The 24,825-nt window shown below is 34.5% G+C and overlaps 1 protein-coding gene across 4 annotated transcripts in view; it reads left to right on the top strand.

Annotated features, from left to right (window-relative positions):
- The window catches only part of LOC145695169 (protein PALS1-like), a 351,545-nt gene that overhangs the window by 304,765 nt on the left and 21,955 nt on the right, over positions 1–24,825 (top strand). For 3 of the 4 annotated variants that reach the window (XM_081772126.1, XM_081772127.1, XM_081772124.1), the window contains 4 exons: positions 4,169–4,368; positions 6,874–7,034; positions 10,477–10,641; positions 14,886–15,199. In XM_081772126.1, coding sequence (XP_081628252.1) covers positions 4,169–4,368; positions 6,874–7,034; positions 10,477–10,641; positions 14,886–15,199 — 840 coding nt within the window. The remainder of the gene's footprint in view (positions 1–4,168; positions 4,369–6,873; positions 7,035–10,476; positions 10,642–14,885; positions 15,200–24,825) is intronic. The other variant, XM_081772125.1, reaches the window with a different exon arrangement.

Below are 24,825 nucleotides of genomic sequence, written 5' to 3'. Positions count from 1 at the left end.
AGACTAAAACTAAGGCTTTTGCCTCCTACCCTTTGCGAAAAGTACTGTTACTTTATTCAGCTTATTGTTGAGTACTACCTTATTGCCCCTTAATCTCCAAATGTGCAATATACGTACTTTCTGTTCATGTGCTTTGGTTCTCCGTGTTAGATCATGGGGACACCGACTCTAATGGAAAACAGTAGTAGTTCGGACCGCAGTTCTAAGCAATAGATCGTGTGTCTATAGAAACTGAGTATGTGATAATAATAATAATTGCATTACAGTTACACATTTCACTAAAAGAAATATACTGCATAGGGTAAACAATTTATCTTGAAACGCTCTTGTGACTTTTAAGACTAATGATTTAATATGTATATATCAGGTGTTCCAAAAATGCCCCCCCCCCCTCCCTCCACGGACCACAGAGCACTATTCAATAGGCCAAAATAAAGCGAAAATGTTATATTTGCCCTCTGGAGCCTCCTTCAGCCGCTATGGGGAATCAAAATTTCACAATGTGGCAACGTCGCAGATTAACTTGGGACTATTAGCATCAATACAAATACATCAAGTAGTTAAATCGATTGGTACATTAATAAGTGATGCAAGTATCAATCTATATCTACTTTAGCTGCCATCTTGAAAGAATCGATGCAACAATTTGATATATTAGTAGATTTCTATGGTTCTTTATTTACGACATTGCCAAATAGTGCAATTCGTGTCTCCAGACAAGGATCCAAAAGATATATATATATATATATATATATATATATATATATATATATATATATATATATATATATATATATATATATATATCGCGAAGAAGCCAAATTTCAAGAGGCCCTATTTCGAATTCGAGAAACTGTGGATGGTGGTCCTTATCAGCGTAAAGGAAGTCATGCATACGCAGTCCAAAAGTACACATTTCATTAATTTTCAATGGGTGTACAGAGTATTCCCTGCAATGTGAAATTCCCAGACATGCCATCAACCGAACTTTGAGATATGCTCTGACTTTATGGTTGGTCCAAAGTAGGCAAACTATAAGTCTTGATACCACTGAACACTGAATCCTTTGCCGTGATGTCGGAAGTGTTAAGGCAGGTCAGCAGCATGGTCTCTTATACTCGGGAAAACGCATGCTGTGATATTTCGTTTCACGCTTATAAGTGAAGAAAATGTGAAATATACCGTGACGAAATGCATCGCATCACACGTTATTCTGAACACAAAAACAAATGGAGCTGCCGGATCCTAACACTTTCGACTTCCCTTCGAAGCATTGGATGTCCAGTGTTGTCAAGGCTTATCTCCTACCTACTTTGGACCCTCCTTGAAATCAGGGTATATCTGAAAACTATATTGAGAGCATATCTAAGAATTACACCATGTAGGGAATACCTTCTACGCCTATTAAAAATTAATGAAATGTGCACTTTTGGATTGTGTATGTGTGGCTTCCTTTACACTGATAAGGACCACCATCCACAGTTTCTGGAATTCGAAATAGGGCATGTTAAATTTAGCTTTTTCGAGATTTTGGACAGCCCTAGCTCTGAAAATACGTACTTTTCGCGATAGGTCCATATGAACTTTTTCTCTTACTTTGATGTGAGGAATCACCTCTTACAGTTTGTCGGTATAGTTCATTAACACCCTGTATATATATATATACATATAATATAATATGAGAGAGAGAGAGAGCTTTATTATGACTTGTAGAATAGTGGTCTGTGGGCGCCATTTTTAGAACACTCGATATATAAACTAAATTTTGTACGAAGCAGTTATCAACGGAAAGAAAATTTATAACATATTTTGCGATACTACTTGATTAACAGTGTTATCAATTCAACATTTTTTTTTATAGCACTACGTTAGATTATTATACACTTCAAATCTACAAGTTAAAAGAGAACTTACAATACCATATTTATTATTCAGTGTTGCAATAAGAACGCTAGACTAGCAGAAACATTGAAATTGTGGAGGCCTCTATTACAGTAGTAAGGAAATTGAGACGAACAGGAGAACGCACTCTTGTGTTCAATACTATGATGGTAATACGACAAACTTTGAATAAACGGAAACGTAAAGTGCATTTAATCTTTTGCTCGAGAAGCCTTTCTAATCAATACCTTAGCTTTTTTCAATCAGTCGGATAGAAACGAGACAGATACCTCTCACAGAGAAAGAAGCATTATTTTTCTTGTGTTCAAAAGTATGTGCTTGCTGTGGGGTTATAGTAGAGACCTGCACGGGCCGGGCCGGGCTTGGGCGGGCCGACACTGATTTTTCTTTAGGTCGGGCCAGGCTGGGGCCGATCAATTGCAATTCTTTAATAATTATTGACTTTCGTTAAACGATAATTGGAATAAAGTCAAACGTTGAAGAAGTGTGTCCGTGAAAAATGTTACAAAGAATGCAATAGCAATTTACAGTTTGTGTTGCTTAGCGGCTCCATTTTCACTATAGATGATTGCATGCAAGTTGCGGTAAATTGAGCTCTGACCTTGACCTTCACTGAACTCAAAATATAACAAGAAGGGATGGGAATGTTTTGCCTGTCGCTAAACAATATTGCCATCTTCACTTTATGCTAAAAATCAATTAAGTTAGATTTTTGTTATAGGGAATGGACTTTTTGTTCTCTCGGTGATAGGCAAAGTTCTAGGAGGCAATGGTACCATTCGGGAGGCAAGCGTCAGGTTGTGAACCAGAGTTTAGGAAATGTTTCTGAGGGTTAGATCAAATTTAGTACTAAATTTTGAGAAAGATTGGGGCTCGAGCTAATTATTTAAAAATTTATCGGGCCGGGATCGGGCCCAAAAAATTTTATAATTTATCGGGCCCGGGCCGGGCTCGGGCCAAGAATTTTAAAAAACTTATCGGGCCGGGCCGGGCTCGGGCCGAAAATCTCCGAAACTTTTCGGGCCCGGGCTGGGCCGGGCCTAGGTACGTTCGGGCCGGATTGGGCTCGGGCCGAAAAATTCGGCCCGTGCAGGTCTCTAGGTTATAGGTTAAATCCAAAAATGAATTTTTATTAAACTGTGATATTGATTATACTCTGGATCTTTTGCTTTTCTTCATATCTTTTCGTGTTCTAGTGTAGAATTTTGTCATCATACTGAAAGATAATAATGGAATTTAAAGTTGAAAGCAAACTTCACTGAACAACAACAACAAATATATTATTATTATTATTATTATTATTATTATTATTATTATTATTATTATTATTATTTATATTAGCAAGACGAGAACTTTGCTGGTTTATAAAACGTCTCATCTTCAGATATCTTACGATATTTCTTTACCAATTTGTATATTAGATTGTATTTGTATTAGATTTTACATATCGATATCACGTTTGGAATATCAGTTTCTTTAATTGATGTAATTTGAAGTAACTTCTTTTTAGTGTATACTAAAAGTAGATAGTTACGCAATATAGTGAATTCTAACAGCGCAACTGTAAACAACGGAAAGAAACGTTTGTGAAGAATTATAAAACTTGTTTTGAATAACATTTAAAAATATTGAGAGCACAAATGTCATATGTCTAGTTTTCGAAATTTTTCAGGAGACTGTTTCTATATGATAAGTGTGCCCTAGCAAAGCAGAGAGTTTGAGCTTTGCGACTAACAGTAGACATATGATATTTGTGCACCTGGCATAGCAGGTATCAAGCTATCGAAATAGCTGACAAAGTCAGTATTGAGAAAAGTTGGACATACGACATTTGTGCTCTCAAGAGTCTATATATTCTAAATGTTTTTATTAAGATTTTTACTACGTACTATTTCTGTTTGAGTAACAAGGATCTGAGAAATCAGAATGTTCTTTCTTTTGACTTTCTCAGTTTAATTTCCGGTAGCTGGACTCCTACTTTCTCCTGAGCCTACTCTAAAATAAGCTTAGGAAATTTGGCATGTGCTAAAACCAATCATGCCGTAAGCTTTGAAGTAATAGCACAGCTACAAAAAAATAAGTCGAAGATGTCAAACATGAAGGTACTTGAAAGATATGATTTATTAATATTTAAATATATATATCCCGTTTTTATAATTATTTATTTATGAAACAAGGCTCGGTAAATTGTCTAATTGTTCTTAATATAACAGTTCAAAATGTATTATCAGGTGCGTTTTCATGTCCATTGCTTCTTTAATTTTAGATGCACGTGAAAGCCCATTTCGATTACGATCCAGAGGATGATCTATACATTCCATGTAGGGAATTGGGCATTAGCTTCCAAAAGGGTGATGTGCTACATGTAATTTGCCAAGACGATGCAAATTGGTGGCAAGCATATCGAGAAGGTGAAGAAGACCAAACTCTCGCTGGTCTAATTCCAAGCAAATCCTTCCAGCACCAGTAAGTACTAATTTATTATCTCGTCTAAAACTATTGAATTATTATCTATTTGAGATAAAATGGGTATTGCTTTAATTATACCGTGCCGCACAAGATATATATCAATAAGCACTTGCGCCTGGGGGCGCGGTGGCTCAGTGGTAGAGCGTTCATCTCCGGTGCTTGGGGTCCCTGGTTCGATCCCAGCTCGTGCCGTGTGGCCTTTGTGGTGGACAAACATCGTGCTCGTGGGTTTTCTCGGGGTTCTCCTGTTTCCTCCCACTTTCTTCATTCCACCATTTCATTCATTTCTCATCTTCACCGTCTCCTTTAGCCCAACCGGCATAACCGTGGGACGTAAAACTTCATAAAGATTTCATTTCATTTTCATTTTTTTTAAAGCACTCGCCTCCTCTCCTTAAAAAAAAACCGTTCGTTGATAGTGAAAAGTTTGAGAAAATTAAGATACTTTAACCACTGTACACTTGAAGAGTTAATTGTGTGTGTGCGGGGGAGGGGGGACACGGTGCAGCACTCTTCTTTGGTTCTAATTATTATTACTGGTTCAATCCTAAGTCTTGTGACCAATTCTTCAAGTTCATTCATTTCTATTAACCATCCATCCATCTCCTTTAGCCTAAAAAACAGAATCGGGGAACCTTAAACTAAAGATATCATTGGGGCTACGGTGATAGTGATAACTTACTGTGTGTGGGGTCCCTGATTCAATCTCAGCTCGCTCCAATGGCGTTTGTGGTGGACAAACACCGTGTACATGAGTTTTATTGGGATTCTCTCGTTTCTTCCCACTTCCTTCATTCCACTATTTCCTTCATTATCGTTATCACAGTCTTCCTTAGCCTCGAAGCATAATCGTGGGACATTAAACTCAAAATATTCCTAATTTTTATTTAGATAATACGTACTTCAAATATTAAGTACGTAGTCATTCATTTTGATGGTCATTGCAACTGACTCTTAAGGATAGAAGCGTTTGGGCCTGTTTTCAAAAAAACTATAACAATGCACAGTCAACAGGAAGATATAATAAACAATTAATGTAAGATGTTGATACAGGTTAGTATTTTGATGATCCAATAGTTATGATTAGTAGACTAAGTTACCCTTGCACTGTAAGTACAGAAAAGAAACTTTAAAGCAAGATGATGTGACGAAAATACAGTAATATTTCAGGAGTAAGTTGTAAATTTAAGAGCATTAGATCGAAAACAGCTTGATCTTTTTATTTATTTTATTTTATTTTATTTATTTATTTATTTATTTTTTTAGCTAATTCATAACTGTATTATATATACACTTAATTTCAGTAAGCGTGAAATTATACACAAAAACCGGATCTCTGACTTGACGAATCGGAAATCTCTTGCTTGATGGCTTCGCCAATTCAGCTACCAGCAGCAACAGAACCAGTTTTCTGTTTTTGATGTGATAATTTTCTATTATTTAAGTAATATTCTGGCATACCAGTAGGATTATGGCTCAAACAACATGTATCGTTGTGGATTGCCTTTCCACAATAATTGCGAGATGGTTACTAGTTAGTTGGGGCTTAAAGAAAAAAGACTATCACATCAGAAACAAACTGATTCCGTTGTGATAGCTCAATTGGCGGAGCATTCGCCCAGAGAACGAGATATTCCCGATTCATCAGGTCAGAGATCCGGTTTCTGTGTATTAATCCATGCTTACTGTAACATATATTGCGTTTACTCGAATGCAAGCTGCTCTCTGAAATTTGTATCAAGAATCCGTTTATTTTGCGGATGTAAGCAGTGTCGTATAACATCACTACAAGAATGTTACGTGATTATCCTACTAACAGTTTATCAGTGACTTCAAAAGCAGTGACATGACAGAAACTTTCCATGTAGAATTTATCCAGTGCCTTTATCCATCCTAAAAAGTACTATGCATGTTATGAACTGAAAACTTAACATCCAACTTTACATTGCCAAAATTCTCGAATCGTTGTTATTGTTTACAGTTTATTATGAACAAGAATTAAAACTCGTCTACTGAGATCTACCGGTATTTCTGTTTGTCCAAAAACGTATTACGCGATTATAAAGCACCCCTCAAAGAATTCAGCCCTACATTGTGAAAAACAATGGGGTATTTGTATTCGAGTAAATACTGTATATATATATATGTTCAGTCAAAATATAACGGTAGATTGCCGCTGCAAATAATTGATAGCATCAAAAACAGAAAATTAGTCATGATACTCGTTTCTCATCCTTTCCATCTTTTTTATTCTAAAGATAAGTTGTGAATCCAGGAAGAGCATTTAAGAACATTCTGGTAATTTTCTGTAAGCGGTTCATTCTAGAAAGACGAAACTTAGTTCGGTAAGCTCATTCTTCGTTAAGGTGTTACAAAAATTTTGTGGTTTTTCTATTAAGTTATAATTTAAATTGTAGTAGTTGAAACTAATTTGGGGCAAGTCAAGTTTTAGGAATGTCTTTTTGTATTGTGTTATTAATTTCATTGTGGAAATTCTTTCAGACGAGAAGCCATGAAACAAAGTATTGTTGGAGATAAAACTGCCAAAGAGAAAACAAAGAAGGGAGGTACTTTATTATGTGCCAAAAAGAATCCGAAGAAAAAGAAAAAGAAAGTACCTTATAACGCATCGTACAGTGATGGTGAGTATAAGATAAATACAGGTGAGTAACTGCCATAACCGCAAGCTTTTTTTTATCTTTTATTCTTTTAAATTTGGGAAATGTAACACAAAAGCACAAGGTTTGATCTATAAGTGTTCTGCCGAAACAGACACTAGATCACTTTAGAGTTGATGAAGGCACTAAGCGAGTGGAGCAGGGATAGGAAAAACAAGTTCTTTTCATTTGTTTTTCGAAAGGACATATGAAACACAATAAATAGTTTCGCTGGAGTAGATTGATTTATTTAACAAACTTCCAGATATAGCTTGCGAAGCGAATTTACACCAAGATCATTGACAAGCATCAATCGTACAAGGAATTGGAAGGAGGTCAGCCTGGGCTCTGTTTAAATGTATTCTCCTGTGGCATTTGCCTCATAATAGTGAGGAAATTTCTGAGAAAATCTCAGCCAGTGACCAACAGCGGAGTTTTTGAACCTAGAACCTCCCGATTATGAAAAAGAAAAAAAAAATGTATGCCTACGCAGATATACTGCCAGTTAGATTATAGATACTACGCACTGAACTTCATTGCATACTTGTTTATCTGCAGGAGGAGGGAAGGGACGGATATGGTGGCTCAGTAGTAGTGCTCACCTCTGGTGCGAGGGTCTCTGGTTCGATTCCAGGTCATACGAGTTTGTGAGGGGCATCGTCGTGTTTGAGGGTCTTCTTGAGGTTGTTTCCTCTCACATTCTCATTCCGCCAATTATTTGACAATTACTCACTTTCATTTATTCATCCGTTAGCCTTGTGACGTTCAGCTAGAAATTTCATGTAACAGTTTATTCACTGGCACATCTCAGTCCTTCAATAAAGAGATACTATGACTTCCTATTGTACTAGAAAGCCAAATCCTAACAGAGATTAGGAAAAAATAACGTTTTACAGTACTGACCGTGATTAACACACAATTCAGCGTGGCCGTTTGATTTAATACTAGACAATGAGCTTTAGCTATGAATAATAATAAATTTGGAAAAGACAAGTGGGTTCCCACCGACCTGTAAAATCTGGAATACCCAGAAAAATCAGGGAATTTAGCTTACACGTAAAATGTTGTGGAAAAGTAAAGACATTTCATGAAAAGCTGAAGAAACTTACAACAGTGAATTTTACGAATGGATTTTTACTTCTTAAAATCCATTTCATTTTTACCTCTCCCAGCCATTTGCTAGGGGATATTTTATAAAATAAATTAGTTTGTTTCCTAAAACTTCCCTATCTACGTACACACTATATACATGTACATGCAAAGTAGATGAGGATCCGTCTGGTCGGGAAAAATTTAATTCTTTTTTAACATTATATCTTGAACTTGAAATTTGTAAATCGTAACCTGGGAAAGTCAAGGAATTCGTGATCTCCAAATATTATTATTTAATAGGGTTCCATTAAGGGAACCTTGGATAGAAACAGAAATACTTTTTAAATTTTCTGTATTCATGAAACAAAAGCGTGACTTGTAATAACATCAGTAATCAGTAGCGAGCTCTTAATAAATCACGTATTATTCCTAGTACGGGTCACTACTTTTGAAGATTGTATTTTGATTTATGAATCATAAATTAAGTACAATAGATTGGAAACTCTTTCGCAAGGATATTACATAAGTGCCGCAATCCATTATTTGATGGATTTATTACCTTCACATTTTGTGTTACGTTACAGTACTTTCTATAACGAAATCTAGGTTGTCTTTAAAATATTATTTATTTATTTAATTTTATTATTATTATTATTTGCTTGGCATATTTTTCTGATTTTCAACTAACAAACATTAAAATACGTTTAATTACTTTATTTTATTAATATTTTCTTGCTTTCTGAACCAAAAGTGCCATTGAATAGGAATTAAAGCTAAGTTTCTGTTAATACTGAGTCTTTGTTGAACTGTTATGGAATTAGTTTATGATACTAGACCGTATCATTTCCAATTTTTTTCTCTCGTATATCTGGAAATGTTTATTTATCTGTTCATTCTTTGTTTATTCTATTTTTATATATATATCTTTCCTAGTATTTTGGTTTAGATAAACTCTTTTAGTTTATTGTATTGTTTGAGTTTTCTGTGTGTGTGAGTTTTATATATTTTCCCCCTCTAATAACAAATTAAGAGGTAGGAACAACTAACTGAAATTCGGTTAAGAACTCCAGTTAGGAAGATAGGGGAGGCTTATAGCAGTGTAGGATTAAGGCTTTCATGAACGGGATAATGTGTTCGAATCCTGAGATCTCTTAATCGGTTAGTGTTTTTCTGAAGTTTTTCTCTGCGCTGTTACATTGGGTTGAATGAATGGTTTATTTCCTCCTATTCTACAAATCTTAACGTTTTAGTTAGTTTGACACTTGAAGAGGAAAAAATAAAGCATAATGTACACTCATGTCCAAAATTATTGTCGCATGTCTATAAATATGTTGTAGGAATATAATTTGATAATGAATTCGTCCGGTATTTCTTATAATGTTACTATGTGTATAATCGGCAAAGACATGTATGTAGCAAATTTCATGTCAAAAGAGCAGTAAATGAGAACAATAAAACGAAAATAAAACTTTCTTGTCCATTTAGCAACATTTTGTTTTACTCACTCTAATTTTCGTATTTATAATTCTTTTCCTATGAAATTTACCACAAATATACATTTTCCGATTACACACTTAGTATCAGTATTAAAAGTACCCTGCAAAATCATTATCGAATCATATACTTACAAGAAGACAGTTATAGATATGCCACAATCATTTTGGACATGAGTGTACCTTTTGATTAGATATAATATCTGTGTAAAGGGTTAGGAAAAAGAACATTTTCGTCGATCATTATGTAATAACATTGTAAATCATTAAAAGAAGTGAATGTAAATAGTACTAAGGAGTATAAACAGACTGTAGTTGTTCAAGAACGTAACAAACACTGAAACAGGTTGGTGGGCCAAAGCGATGATGAAAAAAATAAATAAATAAATAAATAAAAAATAAAAAAAAATTAAAAATTGTGAAATAGAAGGAAATGTTAAAGAAAAATATGTTACAGAGGAAGGATACACCAAACACTTTAAACTGATCTTTTAAAACTAAAATATATACTTTTTATGTTCGTAAGTTTCATGAAAGAATTTTAATCCCCCCCCCCCCCCCTTTTTTTTTTTTTTTTTTTCGATCGAACTCACTCGATCTGGATCATGTATGACTTAAGCATGTGAAATGTTAGATTCAAACTGTGAGTTCCGAGTGATGGATCTTCGAACGTGAGATCTGTACTTAGCGAAATTTTCTCAAAATAGTTTGAATAAAAATTGGCGTATAAAATCAATGATGGACGAAATGTTCCCGCAGTTGGGGAACTTACAGTTGTGTAAATAGTTTATGAAACAGTCTGTTTGTACAAAACTGTAAAGTTTATTAAAAAGACACTGATTGTATGCTTTTGTCTTCTACAGAGTATGATGCGGAAGAAATCCTTACATATGAGGAAGTAGCACTGTATTATCCACGAGCAAATCATAAGCGGCCAATTGTACTTATTGGACCTCCAAACATAGGCCGACATGAACTTCGACAAAGGCTCATGGAGGATTCAGATCGCTTTGCGGCAGCTATACCTCGTAAGTGTTTATCTTAAGTGTGTATTTTCCCTTCGATATAATTCATTTTATTAATAGCATTCTGGTGTACCAATTTAAGTGTAGTGTAGTTTTCTTTCGTGAAGAGCAGGGTTGATTAAATCACGATTTAAATCGAATTAGTCTTTTAATTATGATTTAAGTCAAATTAATTTTTGTTTAAAATAGAAATAAAATGCGATATTTCTGTCTGGGACCTAATCGAATGTGTCTAAAACTTGCTTCTTAGTCTGTTGATGGTAGAATTTTAATAAGTTTAAACAAATTATGTCATTCTTTAGTTTACAGATAATGGGCCAAAAGGTTTGACATTGTACTGATTTAATAATTTCATATTGAACAGAATACTTGAGAAGAAAGCTTGAATCCTTTTAACATTCAATATTTAGAAATTTAGTTCAGAATTGTGCATGTTGTGATAGTGCGTATGTCACTTTGATTAAAATGCGTATCTTAACGAAAAATCAAAATATATGACAAAAATAGTGTGTCTCAACTTTGTATATAAACTCTTCATTAAAAATAACTCGAAAACTGTCTCAGCGTTTTCAAGAATTCTACTTTTAAAGGGAAAAGAGGAAAATTTCTATGTTATTTTTTCCCAACAGGAAAAAGGATTAAAAACAATATTTGAAAACAAAAGGCCATTCTTGATTAGAAACATCTTACTACTAGAAGATCTTACATATTACGGTATTATTTTTGTCCTATTGGGTCAGATAACTTGAAATCTATAAACCGAATATTTATATTCATATATAATTTATGCTGATATGCAAATTTACGTTGAATTATTTTCAGTTTTAAAGCAAAGAATGCTAATGTTCATTATGAGAAAGTATGATGAAAGGAGTATAAAAGAATTGTATGCAATTTATTAAAAAACACTTTTAAGAAGGATATATACTCGATGTGCAGCGCGATGCAAAATTTCTGTAGTTTCCAAGATGGTAGCATATTCTATATGTGCATATTTTACTTTTGTTCTTTATTGATTAAGGTGCTTGAAAAGAAATACGTATTAAGAGTATCATAATTATCTTTCTTTCGTCCAATTATTGCAAAATGAACTGTGACCGCCCTCTCTTATATGTTGAAGGAACAATAATGTATTGCTAGCGAGTAACTGTCACCTAAGAAAAAACAACAAATATTAGAAACCTACGATTTCGTTTTTATTCTAACACCACATGATAAAAGAAACCTGAAACACACGTAGGTTCAAAAAGGAATATAATTTAAATTGCACTCCGTATAAAAAAGTTACTTAAATAAATAAAATAAAAACAAAATTTGTTTTAAAAAAAATGATTTTTTTTCAACTCTGCTCTTCAGTATGTATGGAACGATATTGGTTATATCATGCAGTATGTATTACAAAAATATATTGAATTTTTAGAAAAGCATATTTGCATGAGACTAAACAGTATACCGTTATTCAATAAGATAACGGAATACCTTGGTTATCGCGGTTTGTAATTTGATAGCAAAATTCTAATTATATTGCTCCAAATTGAAATTAACGCGGTCTCGAGATGTACCCTTCCATATATGCAACCAGCATTGCCTTTAGTTTTGTCAACACTTTTGTAGCTCGTGGTTTTATCTGACGATTATCACCTAAAATTGTACGCAAAAGTGAAATTTAAAGTTCGTCAGGAAATTTAAAATTATATCTGTTCCTAATGGTTACCTAATGAAAGGCTAGACATTCTTTCAAAAAATGCCTGACTTTCCATTAAAATGCCAGACTTTTCTAGTGATTAGTAAAAACTTCTAACGCTACAATTGTACTGACGATGTTGAAGGTGTGTTGGTTACAGGAATAGAATAATTCGTCCGTCCCTCGCTTTTGACCGAAGAAATGCGGTTTATTCTTGCGCATTTGATGCACGGGATCGAGGGTTCGATACTCATTTGGACAGTATTGAAATTTGAACTCATTATGGTGGTTTGGATCCCACCTTTAAACTGTAGGTCCACGTCTCATTATAGCCTCGGTAGTAAAAGAGAACGCTAAACTTCAACAAACGCAACAATAAATGATGTGTTTGAAATTGTTTTATATTTGCTATACTGATCATTTTAACTGATCGTATTAATAGAGTTCTTTCATTTGTTCACTGCACGCTGATTAGAGAAAACACTCTTTCAGTCGCTGCTTGGAATTGCAAAATAAAATTAACAAATTATGAAAAGTTTACTTCATGTTTCACAGCTCGTCAAGAGTTAGATTTTGATCTACATTAGAAATATGTATCATGCCAGGGCCAGTGTCAATGAAGTCATAATGTATATTATATATTCAACTACTTACCTGACGTGTTTTTTAAGACAAAACAAGTACTTACCTGTTTAATCCCGACAATTCATAAATAATTTCAATCCTTACCGGGCATGGTGAAAAATTACGAAAAGCAGAACAGACGAAAGTCAGACGAATGGTAGCCGTAGTTGCCAACGATTTTTATACGAAGAACTAATTTCAATAGACAGTACAATTTTTATCCAAGAAAGAATAATTATGTACGACGTATGTACTCAGGCTAAAGAGTAGTCTTATTTTCCTAAATGAACTTTTCATATTTTTAACTTAACACATGTAACATACTTCCTTCTTATCTTGTATGTCTTATAAAATTAAATTATTAATTTGAAAAATCCTTGGTTATGACCACCTATTTTTTATAATTGTTACCGATTTAATTATTGTGGTATTTTTCGTGGCAATAATAACCACGATAATCGAGATATTCTTGTGGAAATAAATAAAAGAAAACAACAGTGTGCTTCCTTACCCTGCGATAGACTTGAAATTTCTTTATCATTCACTTCAGATACGCTGATTAGGGGATCAAAACAACATTTCTCTCCTACTACGCACGCGTTCCTATTCCACCATAAACTCTCGCACATGGAGGTATAAAATGTATCAGAATATGTCGAAAGAATTAATTATAATTTTCATAATTGCACTACAAATTATAAAACACTGTATTACATTAATCTATATTAGTGAAATAAGGAATCCTCTCTTACTTGTAAGTTTCATTGAACGTTTATTATTTAATTCATAGTCGGATTTTGTAACATAATATTGGATTGATAAAATGATGACAGCGTTGAGATATGGCAGGGTACTTTCTATTTTCATTCTATAATTTGATCTTAATGTGCAATTGAAAAGCAAATACAATCTGTGTATGTGTAGTGTCAAAGCGCCACATGAAACGGCTCAATTTCATATGATTAGAAGGAGAATAACGTTATTCCGTGTGACCATCTAACGAACTGACATTTTAACATTTTTTTTCTTTTAAAATACGAGATATGATTAATTCTGGCTTCACTAAGAACTAAGTACGTAATAAGCTACAAATGAATAAACACTACAATTTGAGACAAATAATAGGACCTATATAACCTTCTTTAAAATTTACAGCAATTCTAGAATCTCTACGCCTTACAACCTCCCCAGCTCCTAAAAGTAAGCAATCATTGAAATTAACGTTGTGACGATTGAGTTCTTAATTTCTAGTAATTCCACTTAAAAAAATATAAATATCAAATCTCTAATACATAAATAATAATAATAATAAATACAGTTATTATTGTTAGTTGTTATGGTGAAAGAAGAGCAATGACGGAGTGGAAATTTAGTTTTCACACGATTCTGTATCTTTAAAACAGTTTTCCACCATGATATGATCAGCAGCTTGTTCTCACTTTTTGCAGTGGCGTAGTGGGAGATAGAAGTTTGTTTTCATTATCTATTAGCTTATATAAATGAATAATTAGTAGAATTTTTAAAGTAAGAATCATATCTACAATTTATTACAAGTGCTATAAACTTCAGAGAGTATGATGACGAGATAACGCACCATGACACACAACACTAAGTTAGTAAAATATTCTATAATATTGTGGTTATATATTAAAAGATACAACTCATAGTATCTATCAGTAATTTCACAATATTCTGTAATTTTGTATATTCATTTTAAATGTTTCCAAAGACAAAAATTAGCACCTGTTAGCGTAATAACGCAGAGTTTGTCAATTCTTAATGGCCGGCGAGATTCGTCACTCTGGTGATAATGAAGTTTTTTTAAAAAAATATCTTTTTTTAATAAGCAATCTGTTTCTGATATTGTTTTAATATTTCATGTTCACATTGTGCTTAGTATAAAATAAAAAGTTAATAGAATTCTGATTTTTTTTTCCAGATACAAGTAGACCGAGGAAAGACGGGGAAGTTGATGGACAAGATTATCATTTTATTTCTCGTGCTCAGTTTGAAGCGGACATTTTATCTCGAAAATTCGTTGAACATGGTGAATACGAAAAAGCATATTATGGTACAAGTTTAGACGCAATTCGGACTGTAGTGAATTCTGGTAAAATATGTGTTCTTAACCTCCATCCACAGTCACTGAAAATATTGAGGAACTCGGATTTAAAACCTTACGTAGTGTTTGTAGCGCCACCGTCGTTAGAAAAGTTGCGGCAGAAGAAATTACGAAACGGAGAGACATTTAAGGTGAGAGGTGAAAAAAAAAAAAAAAATGGCGCCAGTTTCTAGTTTTGTGCTAAAAATGTGCAGTGCCATAATTAAAAGGAAGTTTGTGATTGTGTGTAGTGCAAATTGAATTGCGGTGTTTGATTTTCATATGTAGTAAGTATTAAGTGTATTTTAGTAGGTTCGTCTGCAACTCGTCAAATATAATGTATGTAGAACGACAGGTAATCGTCTATAAGTACATTTGTCTCATTCAGATAGTGTTATCGTTGAGGTAAGTTAATGTAACATGATATTACATGGTCTTAATATGTTAATTTCTGCCCCTTCTCTGCTTATAGTTTCTTGAAGGTCTATTAATCTTTTATTCATAGTAAAATGGTTGTTATTGTGTTACATGAATTTGAACTTCAAGGTGCTTGTTTCATTTTTAAGTAAATACGTAATAGATCTAAGTTACTCATCCATTGAAATTTTAAATTTTATACGGTAGACGTGGTTTAAATTCGGCTCTTTTATATATATATATATATATATATATATATATATATATATATATATAATATGTAATCATGACTTTTAGAAATTCCATCACATTTAGCTTTTGCAGAGGCAGTACTAGCCTATACGTGCTCTCATTTCCACTGCAGTGGTGCTAAGTGAAGTTTTCAAAAAGAAAGAGAAGAAATTTCATAAAAAGGATTTTTAATGAAAGGAACGATTTAAATTGATTACACTTGAAAAGTTCCATTATTCTTTCTTCCTTTCTTAAATTCTAAATCGGGAAAAGAAACCTGTTACTATTTATATAGTATTTATCAAACAAAAGAATTGTACAATTTCTTCTATTGCAATTTTCAAAATAACTGAAAAATAAAGGACAGCGCAGAATGTGGGGTTTATAGCAGGCTTGTACTTACATTAGAAGATGAAAGAAGTCTAGACACTCACTACGTTATTTATCAATTCGTTGCTTACTAGACCACTATGAAAACTCAGATCTAAGTTGTCTGGTCCCGCTCTCCACTTTTGAAACTTGGGAAAATAAAGAAACCTTTTGAATAGGATATTAAATTAAGTTGTGTGTTCGAACCTTTATATTCTTCCTTGCCTTCCCGTGACAGCCCTTGTATTATTTTGAATAAGGATATAGAGCCAGCACAATAGAATGAAACCAAAAGAAGCTTGAAATAGCATAAATAAAATAAAAATAGATAAATAATAATGGCATGTTTTACTCGTAAAAATAATCTGTTCTGCCTTTTAGTTATTAAGATAATATAGATATTCGTGAAACAATGTATGATTTCTAATAGGAACTAGTGGCTTTTTAGACTTCCAAACTATACTTTGCATTAGAAGTCTCATAGAAGTCTAGCAGATGCCCATCCGTCCGGCCATCTGCCTGTCGACATGTCTCATAGAAAAAATGGTAAGAGATATCGACTTTTTTTGCAATCGATTCAGAGTTCTAAGGGTAGGTGTCACCTCCTCCGTTATATCTGTTCAAATCGGAAGTGGTTCAAATTAGTAGTTTCCGATTTCCGAGTATCGCCATAAAAGGGAAACAATAACAGATAGTGAAGTTTTTTCAAGATTCAGCGTCTCAAAGCAAAATACCATGAATATCTCGGACACGCTACCGGAACCGGCAGTGGTTCAGATTTAATATTCCGGTTTCAATAGTGATTTGTACAGAGCAAAAACGGTAAGAGAGATCGATATATATATATAAAATATGGTTTTGCAATCAATTCAGTGTCCAAAGAGTAGGTTCCATCTTTTCTGTTACTCTATTCATACCTGAAGTGGTCCAAATTAGCAATTTTCGGTTTCAACGTTTATTACTATAGAAGGGAAACGGTAACAAATAGCGAGAATCTGCTTTTTGCGAACGATTCGGCGTCTGAAGGTAACGTACCATGACTATCCCGAATAATCTACCAAAACGAAAATGGTTCGAATTTACTACTTCCGGTTTCAATACTGATTTTCATAAAAGAAAAACTAAGAGAGATCGACATGTGGTTTCTTGCAGTTGGTTCAGCTTCCCAAGAATAGGTTCCGTCTTCTCCAGTAATCCTCTATGCAAACCGGAAGTAGCTCAGATTATCCATTTCCAGTTTCAACTTTTATCGCCATAGAACAGAAATGGTAATGTATAACAACAATCTGTTTTCTACAATCTATTCAGGATGTCAAGACAAGATACTATCGCAACCCGCAACACTTTACCAAAACCGGAAGTGGCTGTAATTTACTACTACCGGTTTCAGTACTGTTTTTCTTAGAGCAATTGGAAAAGATATCGAGATGCAGTTCTTTTGGAATCGATTCAGCTTCTCAAGAATAGGTTTAATCTCCCTTAACCGTGTATTGAATCCCAAAGTGATTAGAATTAATCATTCCCGGTTTCAGCCTTTGTTGCAATAGAACGAAGATAGTAGGGCATAGCGAGTAATGAGTTCTTAGTATGGATTCCGCGTCAGAAGAACAGGTTCGTTTTTTGATGTTGTTAATCTGTTGTAACCTATAGTTAATACTACTTGAAGTTTGAGTATTGAATTCCCATAGTTTGGAAGTTACCGCAGTTTCACAATTGGGAACGAAACTCACTTCTTGTTATATGGAAGTCAGTATTGAAACTGGCAGCAGTAAATTTCAACCACTTTCGGTTTTGGTAGTGTTCGGGATAGTCATGTTACGTTGCCTTCTATGACGATAAACGTTGAAACCAGACTAATTTGAACTATTTCCGGTTTGAATAGAGTTAACGGAAAAGATGGAACATGTTCCTGGGACGTTGAATGGATTGCAAAAAACTTCATTTCAAACTCTTTTTACCGTATTTGCTCTGATATCTGTAGACACAGACAAAACCGTTCTTTGACTTCCAACACTTACGTATAGCATGGTTTGAAAGTTGTATTATTATTATTATTATTATTATTATTATTGTGCCGCGAAGTTATATTGGTGTGCATATTCATTAAAGAGCTCGGTGGACGATAGCTAAAGGAAGATAGGGGTACTTGTGCTGAAACTGAAAATCAAGTAGAGCCCTCGAAAAACTATGCGAACTATACTTTGGCCCTACCCCCACCACCCTCTGGTGGATGAAACCCTCCCTTTGCGTAGCGAAAAGAAGTAAATGACCTCAGCTGTTTTGCCAATTTGTCATTCAGTCGTTTGGTCTTGACGAGTGAAGATCGTACGCTACTTAAAATGGCTAACAAGACAGAGCACAGTAAAGTCCGTGAAATAATTCATTGTGGCAACGCTTTTGTATCCAACAATTCAAAGATCTCGGCCGCAGTAACTTGTCCCTCCTCTTTTGAGGGAGGTACGGGAAATCACATATTGACAGCAGCGCCAGCAAGGGCACAGTTCAAATAGAAAGGCTCTAGTAATAGTCGTCTTAAAATTATCATTACGGTTTGCCAATTTTGTTTTCTTTCTTTTAACAATAAGAATATGATATTGGTCTTCTGTTCTGAAGAAACTTAAAAGTAGTTCTGTTTGACTACCTGTTGACGAGACGGAACTGTTGGTGGACATCGAACTACTAAGTTATGAATAGAAATACAAAATTAGAGAGACAAGAGCAGAGATATAAGACTGGCAATTAAAAAAAAAAAAAATAAAATAATCTTTCCCTGGAAGTTTTGTTTAACATTTTAATTTTAATAAAATATCAATACGTTCCACTATTTAGTGCAACACAAATGTTAATCATTTAGTTACTGTATTCTGAAAATAAATTGAGTAAAAATTTAAATGTTAATATTACTACCTGTACTGAAAATTTAACGATTATATATTGCTCCATGTAATTATCATTTACAATTTGTGCATTAGCTAAAATTTTAGCTAGTGGCATGTTTCATGAAGGCAAGACACATTTTATGTGAATGCATAGGTCGATCAAATATTCATAAGAGGAAGTTAAAACAATTATCCCCTACTTTTCTATTTCAAACATACAAACACGATGTAACAATAAAGAAGAAAATTCCTGAATAATGAACACTTTCACTATCGTGTTAAACTTAACATCATATCGAAAATGGCCGTTCGTGGCTTTAATTTTACAAACTAAACTCATGTTTTCTGAAACTGTAAAGTGTTTCTCGAACGGAGAATGAGATGTAAGCATAATATAATGCTAAAATACGCTTTCAGTGTTCATGGTAAATTGGTTTAGTGTTAGTTTAAATTTAGTCAACTCAAAGAAACACTTATGACGAGATTATAACTTTCAGCTGCTAATTAGATAGTTAGGCAAACCAGTAGTACATTTGATTCCATAACTAACTTCCCTTAGACGAACAATGCAGTGCAGTTCGAAAACCAATGAAGATACCTTGTTCCAGATTGTATATAGGATTTGTAAGTACTGTATATTATAAAGGCATTTTCGTTATTGTAGAAGCCATATATATAGAGAGAACATTTTATAAAAAGAAAAACTAGAATTTCCATTTTCCTGAGTAAATCGGAGACATTATGAGAAAACTTCCATCGCCTTCCCCTTCAAATAATAATAATAGTTTGCATATTTATTAAGAAAAATTCTAGTTTACCCTTTCTAGCACATTCGATTTCACGAACTTCAATAGGAGCCTCTCTGCACTTTTCTTCATATAAATCTTTCTAAAGGCATTAGTTGGTATTTTACTAAATTTATACTATTCTAATTTTGGCCAGTTAATTTTGTTTGTGGGTTGAATTAGCCACATCTGTTGTGACAGTGAAGATCTTCTCTATCGTATTCAGTTTTCGTTTATAGAAGGCAATACAAATCATGTTTTGGTGTGTTCCTGATATCTCCGAACTATACATAACAATATATGATGTATTTTTAACTTCGTTGAACATTTTATATTTTTTCTTTTCAATAAAATTTATCTGTATTAAGTGTAATTATTAACCAAAATCAAATCAATGTTAACAGCATGATTTAGATCTGTATAGAGCCTATCTTTTTTTAACGTGGTCACCAATTACGTTTCATATGAACTCTGTATTAGAATAGGTTGTATCACATCAGAAGTAAAAATAAGCTTCTGTGGCTGCGAACGGCCTCTCTATATTATATATGTTGATCAGGTGTGACGAACGGCCTCTACATGTTGATCAAACATTTCTTAACATATACGAAAATTATCATTGCGACTGTATATACTACCTGTGGACTTACATTACATCATCTTCAGGGAGCTATAATAATATGCGAAGCGGTGCGGGATAAGTGAAATCCTTCACTTTTGCTTCGCTACTGCTTTGAAGTTTATGTTTAGGTATTCTCAATATTATTCTTGCATGATGAACCATACTGAGTTTAGTTTCATTTTCATAGCTCCTGTACATTTATTGACATGTTAAATAGTTGAAAAAAAAAAAACTCTATTTCAGTTCTTTAGCAAATGTTAACTATAGTTTAAGTAAATAAACTGAAAAGATACTCAGTATTGTCAAGACATATGTAAGAAAAAGAAAGGTAGTAGAAAATGCGAATATTCAGTGCATAATTGTGGGACACTAAACTCGAATAGGGTGAACGAAACGTAACGTCACGATAAAAACTATGTACATAAACATATCTCTTGTAAACACAAACATCTTAAGGCTTCCACTGCATAATGCGACAACAACCCGAACAGTGTTCCTAAGTACAGCCTTTCCATCTGATGAGTTTGCAGAGGAACATGGCCAAGGTGATGTCAAGTAAGAACACATACGAAGTAATAAAAACATTTGTTCCTGTTTAGTACTGCAAACTCAGAAATAAAAAATTAAAAAAAAAAAAAAAGTGTGATTTTTCTGATAAAGGTTGTAAATCGACGTTGTCTGTTACAGCACTACGGAGAAACTGCTGATCCATTTAAAATGGATTTTTGAACATAGCACTGTCCGCGAGCGTTTTAAATGCATATCCTAAAGAGAGAGGAGGGGATTCAAAATGTTCTACATATAGAGAATCTCATATTAAGGATATGACACTCGCCACATAAACTTCTCATTAACAATACCTGAACACATGTCCCCGAGTTTTCGAAAATTCTGTTTCTAAGGAGGGGGAGAGAGAGATTTCTATGATATTTTAATTCTCGATTTTATATTTACAAAATGTACAGTGTGAGGAAGCGGCTGAACCGTTAGAAATGAACTTTTAAACACGGTTAGCACTTGTGTCGAGCTGGACTTTTATTTCACTTCGATTAAAATATGGAAAAAAGGGGGGTTCAAATTTGTCTTCTTAAATATTTTCCTAAAACTTATTTTTTCTCGTGCGATGAACGGGCTTTTCAACGAATACTTTAGTTAAGTGTCATCCCTAGGTCCCACTGTGAAATATCTAGTGTGATTAAGTTATATCGTTCATTTTCTGTCCCTTTCCACACAAGTTCGGAGTTTTCCATTTTGGAGGGAATTTAGTTATTATTACTTATGGTACAACAAATTAGTCAATGCAGCTGACAGAAATGTTTCGAAAGACTGGTCTCGTTTGAACTGAATTTCATTTTGTTAAAACTTTTACGCGTATCGAACTTGCCAGAACCAAATATAAAGAGCGTGACTTACACTGCAGTGACCAAATTTATTTCTCAAAGGAGGACTGTTACGCTGCTGCTGGTGTATATGTACAGAAAGTTAGTTGAGTTATTGTCCGACTGTCAGTTGTGTTCAATCAGACCATCAACATTATGGCCTATTGCCAGACATAGCAAAATCCACTGCAGCAAACTGTTGGAGCACAGGCATAGGAATTTCATCCTATTCTTCCCTGCAGGTTTACCATATAACAGTGATGACATGATATAAAATGTTGTTTTAGTAGACCAAGTGTAGAGAAATCCAATGAGCTGGCATCAGGGACATTTTACAGGAATGTGACAGAGAATGACACGGATTTCAGTTTCTTGTTCTGTTATGATAAAACCCGAGAAGTATCTTGGCAGTATGACTGGACGCTTCGTCCATGTGGATCCACACCTATTTTCTGTTAGTTCCATATAAACAAGGTATAGATTAGGGTCTTGATGGATTCCTTTAACTAGACAACATTCACTTTCATGTTTTTGTCTATCTTACATATTGCCAACTTCTTCTCGTAACCATATCTAGTGACAATCATAATTCTTTGTGGGGAAACCTCGACACAGGCGATAACACTCGATTCGACCCTTGCAAGAGATGTCACAGGACGAAGTCATGTGAGATAAATGTAGGCCTTATCCAGTGTGACAGCAGTCTAACATCTTGTCCCCGTCAAATGTATTTCATACAATTTGCCTTATGTTCAGCAATGTGGTAAGCAGGAGTTGTGAACCCGGTCCGTATGTTTGCACCATAGACCAAGATTGCGGCAAAGGACATGGCTGACAGTAGACTGCCCCAGACTTAATATCTTTGTCATATTACTTTGAGGTTTCCTAGCCTACCAGTCGACGAATTTCACAAAGTACCTCTGGCAACATTTTCTCTGATAACCAAGAAAGAGGTCCCTCTTGTTGGTGAATGTATCGCTGATAACCTCCAATGAGGCCCCTTTCGGTGTCGAATGTTTCTGGATGAGTCAGTCTGTGTTTGCCTTGATACCGTATCTTTAGATGTGGACCAGGACCACGGTAGAGCGCTGTTGTGGCAAAAGCCGTGTACGTTTGTTTTCTCGGGGTTCTCCTGTTTCCTCCCACTTTCTTCATTCCACCATTTCATTCCTTATAATAATTACAGTTTCCCTTAGCCTCGATAAATAAACGTGGAACGTTAAACTAAAAATTTCATGGTCCTCCCGATGATTAAACCCTTTTCCCGATACTGTTCTTCTATCCGGTTGTACAGAAAATTAGCGTGAAAAAGACCCATTGTGTGACCTTCTCAATAAATGTTCATTTTCGATGGCATTTCACTATCATTAACACAATACTCCGGCATCTGAAAGCTGATAACTATGACGGTTTCATGACTCTGTCTCAACCACACAGGTGACAGTAGCTTTGCGACATCAATCGGGATATAAACCGATCAACCTTCTGTGTAGGAAAGTGTGTATGTCGAAAATATAGACAAAGGAATGGGGTATCTTAATCAAATGTTAACTACGAGCAGTTTGAGAAACAGACGGAGCTATTGGTTCTTGATCACGGGAGACCCTGGTTCAATTATTGGTGGAAGCTTATTTGCGGATTCCATGCTAAGCTGGAGTCCATGTCTCATATAACCTTGGTGTTGAACGGGACGCTAAATTCTAAATAATCTAACCTAACCCAGCCGAAAACGGGAGGTCATAAAGGAGGTAGTAGACAACATTCTCTTTCTCTCTCTCGCGCGCGCAGTTTTCCGTCCTGAAACTGATAGTAAGTTCGATTCTTTATCCATAAATCGCTCAAGCTTAGGTTTCATGTTAAATCACCCGCATAATGTTGACAAATCTCTTAAAACACTCGCATGATATTATCTGCAGGTATGTTACCCCGTTTTACTCCTTTCCTGCATAGCAACTTATAAAGGTACAAATTTTCCCATCGATAGGTGTAGCAATCAGGTTGGTTTTGTAGTAGTAATTTCCTTACTGGGAAAAGTGTCGTCAGTGAAGTCTCTGAAGAAAGCATTTTGCAGCTAATGACAAGGAGTCTGAAGGTGCACGATAGGATGAGTAGACCAAATAGGACTGCTTTCATCTCCATAAATGTCCGCGTTTGCATCCTTGTAATTTTAAAATTGTGAACTGAAGCAGTATTGTGAACGATTCGTAGCCTTTCAGCCTTAGCAAACATGCTACGTTTAGGTATAAACAGTCATTAAACCGTCCCAATCTCAGAATATCGTCAACAGAACCTTTCCTGTTGATCGTTTGCTTTTTGTGAGAAAGAACTGTGAAGGGTGATAACAGCTTTTGTTTTTAATGTAATATCAGATTGAAGTAATGATCGAAACTTTATCCCAAATGATAAGGTACAGCCATATACATTTTTATGAAGTGATAAGTACAAGATAAACAAATGTGATTTTTTATCTTTTTTTGAAAAGTCTGTACATGTGGCAGGCAATATGCGTAAGTGAAGATGGTCAGAATGATAATTATGTATGGAGATATTAAACTAATTTTCATTGAAACAATTCACGCAGAGATCTCGAGCCAGCCTCTGTGATTAACCTTTACACTTTCCTGATCATGCAGTTATCAATTGTTGAAAGAAGAGAGCTCATTTGTAATTATATTGTTAGCTCAGAATCCTCGGTGCGGGAGAGCCGGGTTCGATTTTTGGATTATTGTGGGTCGGATCCCATACTAAATTTTTAGGTCCACTTCTGAGGTTAGCCTCAATGCAGAAACGGACAAAAGTTGAAGCCGACCAGCCAATCTGAATGAGGAAGGTCAGAAATTGACTCAAAATTTAATCATTGTTTGACTACCTGCATTTAAACTGCTTGTGTCATGCTTCATAATGAGCCTTTATATAAATAGCAGTCATCTTGTGAATTCCCGTAATTTCCTCTTAAGGTTGGTTTAAAGGGACAAGTTTAGAAGATGCCACTACAGTCTTCTTATCTCATGTATTTTTTTTACCTTTCACGAAAATTCACGATATCTCTTATAAATTTCAACCTACAGACTTCAAATTTTTAGAGAAGGAACTTCA

This window comes from Thermobia domestica, chromosome 9 (assembly GCF_964235325.1).
Source record: "Thermobia domestica chromosome 9, izTheDome1.hap1.1, whole genome shotgun sequence".
Classification (NCBI taxonomy): domain Eukaryota; kingdom Metazoa; phylum Arthropoda; class Insecta; order Zygentoma; family Lepismatidae; genus Thermobia; species Thermobia domestica.
Note: the sequence above shows the minus strand (reverse complement) of the source record. Positions and strands in the feature narration are given on the sequence as shown.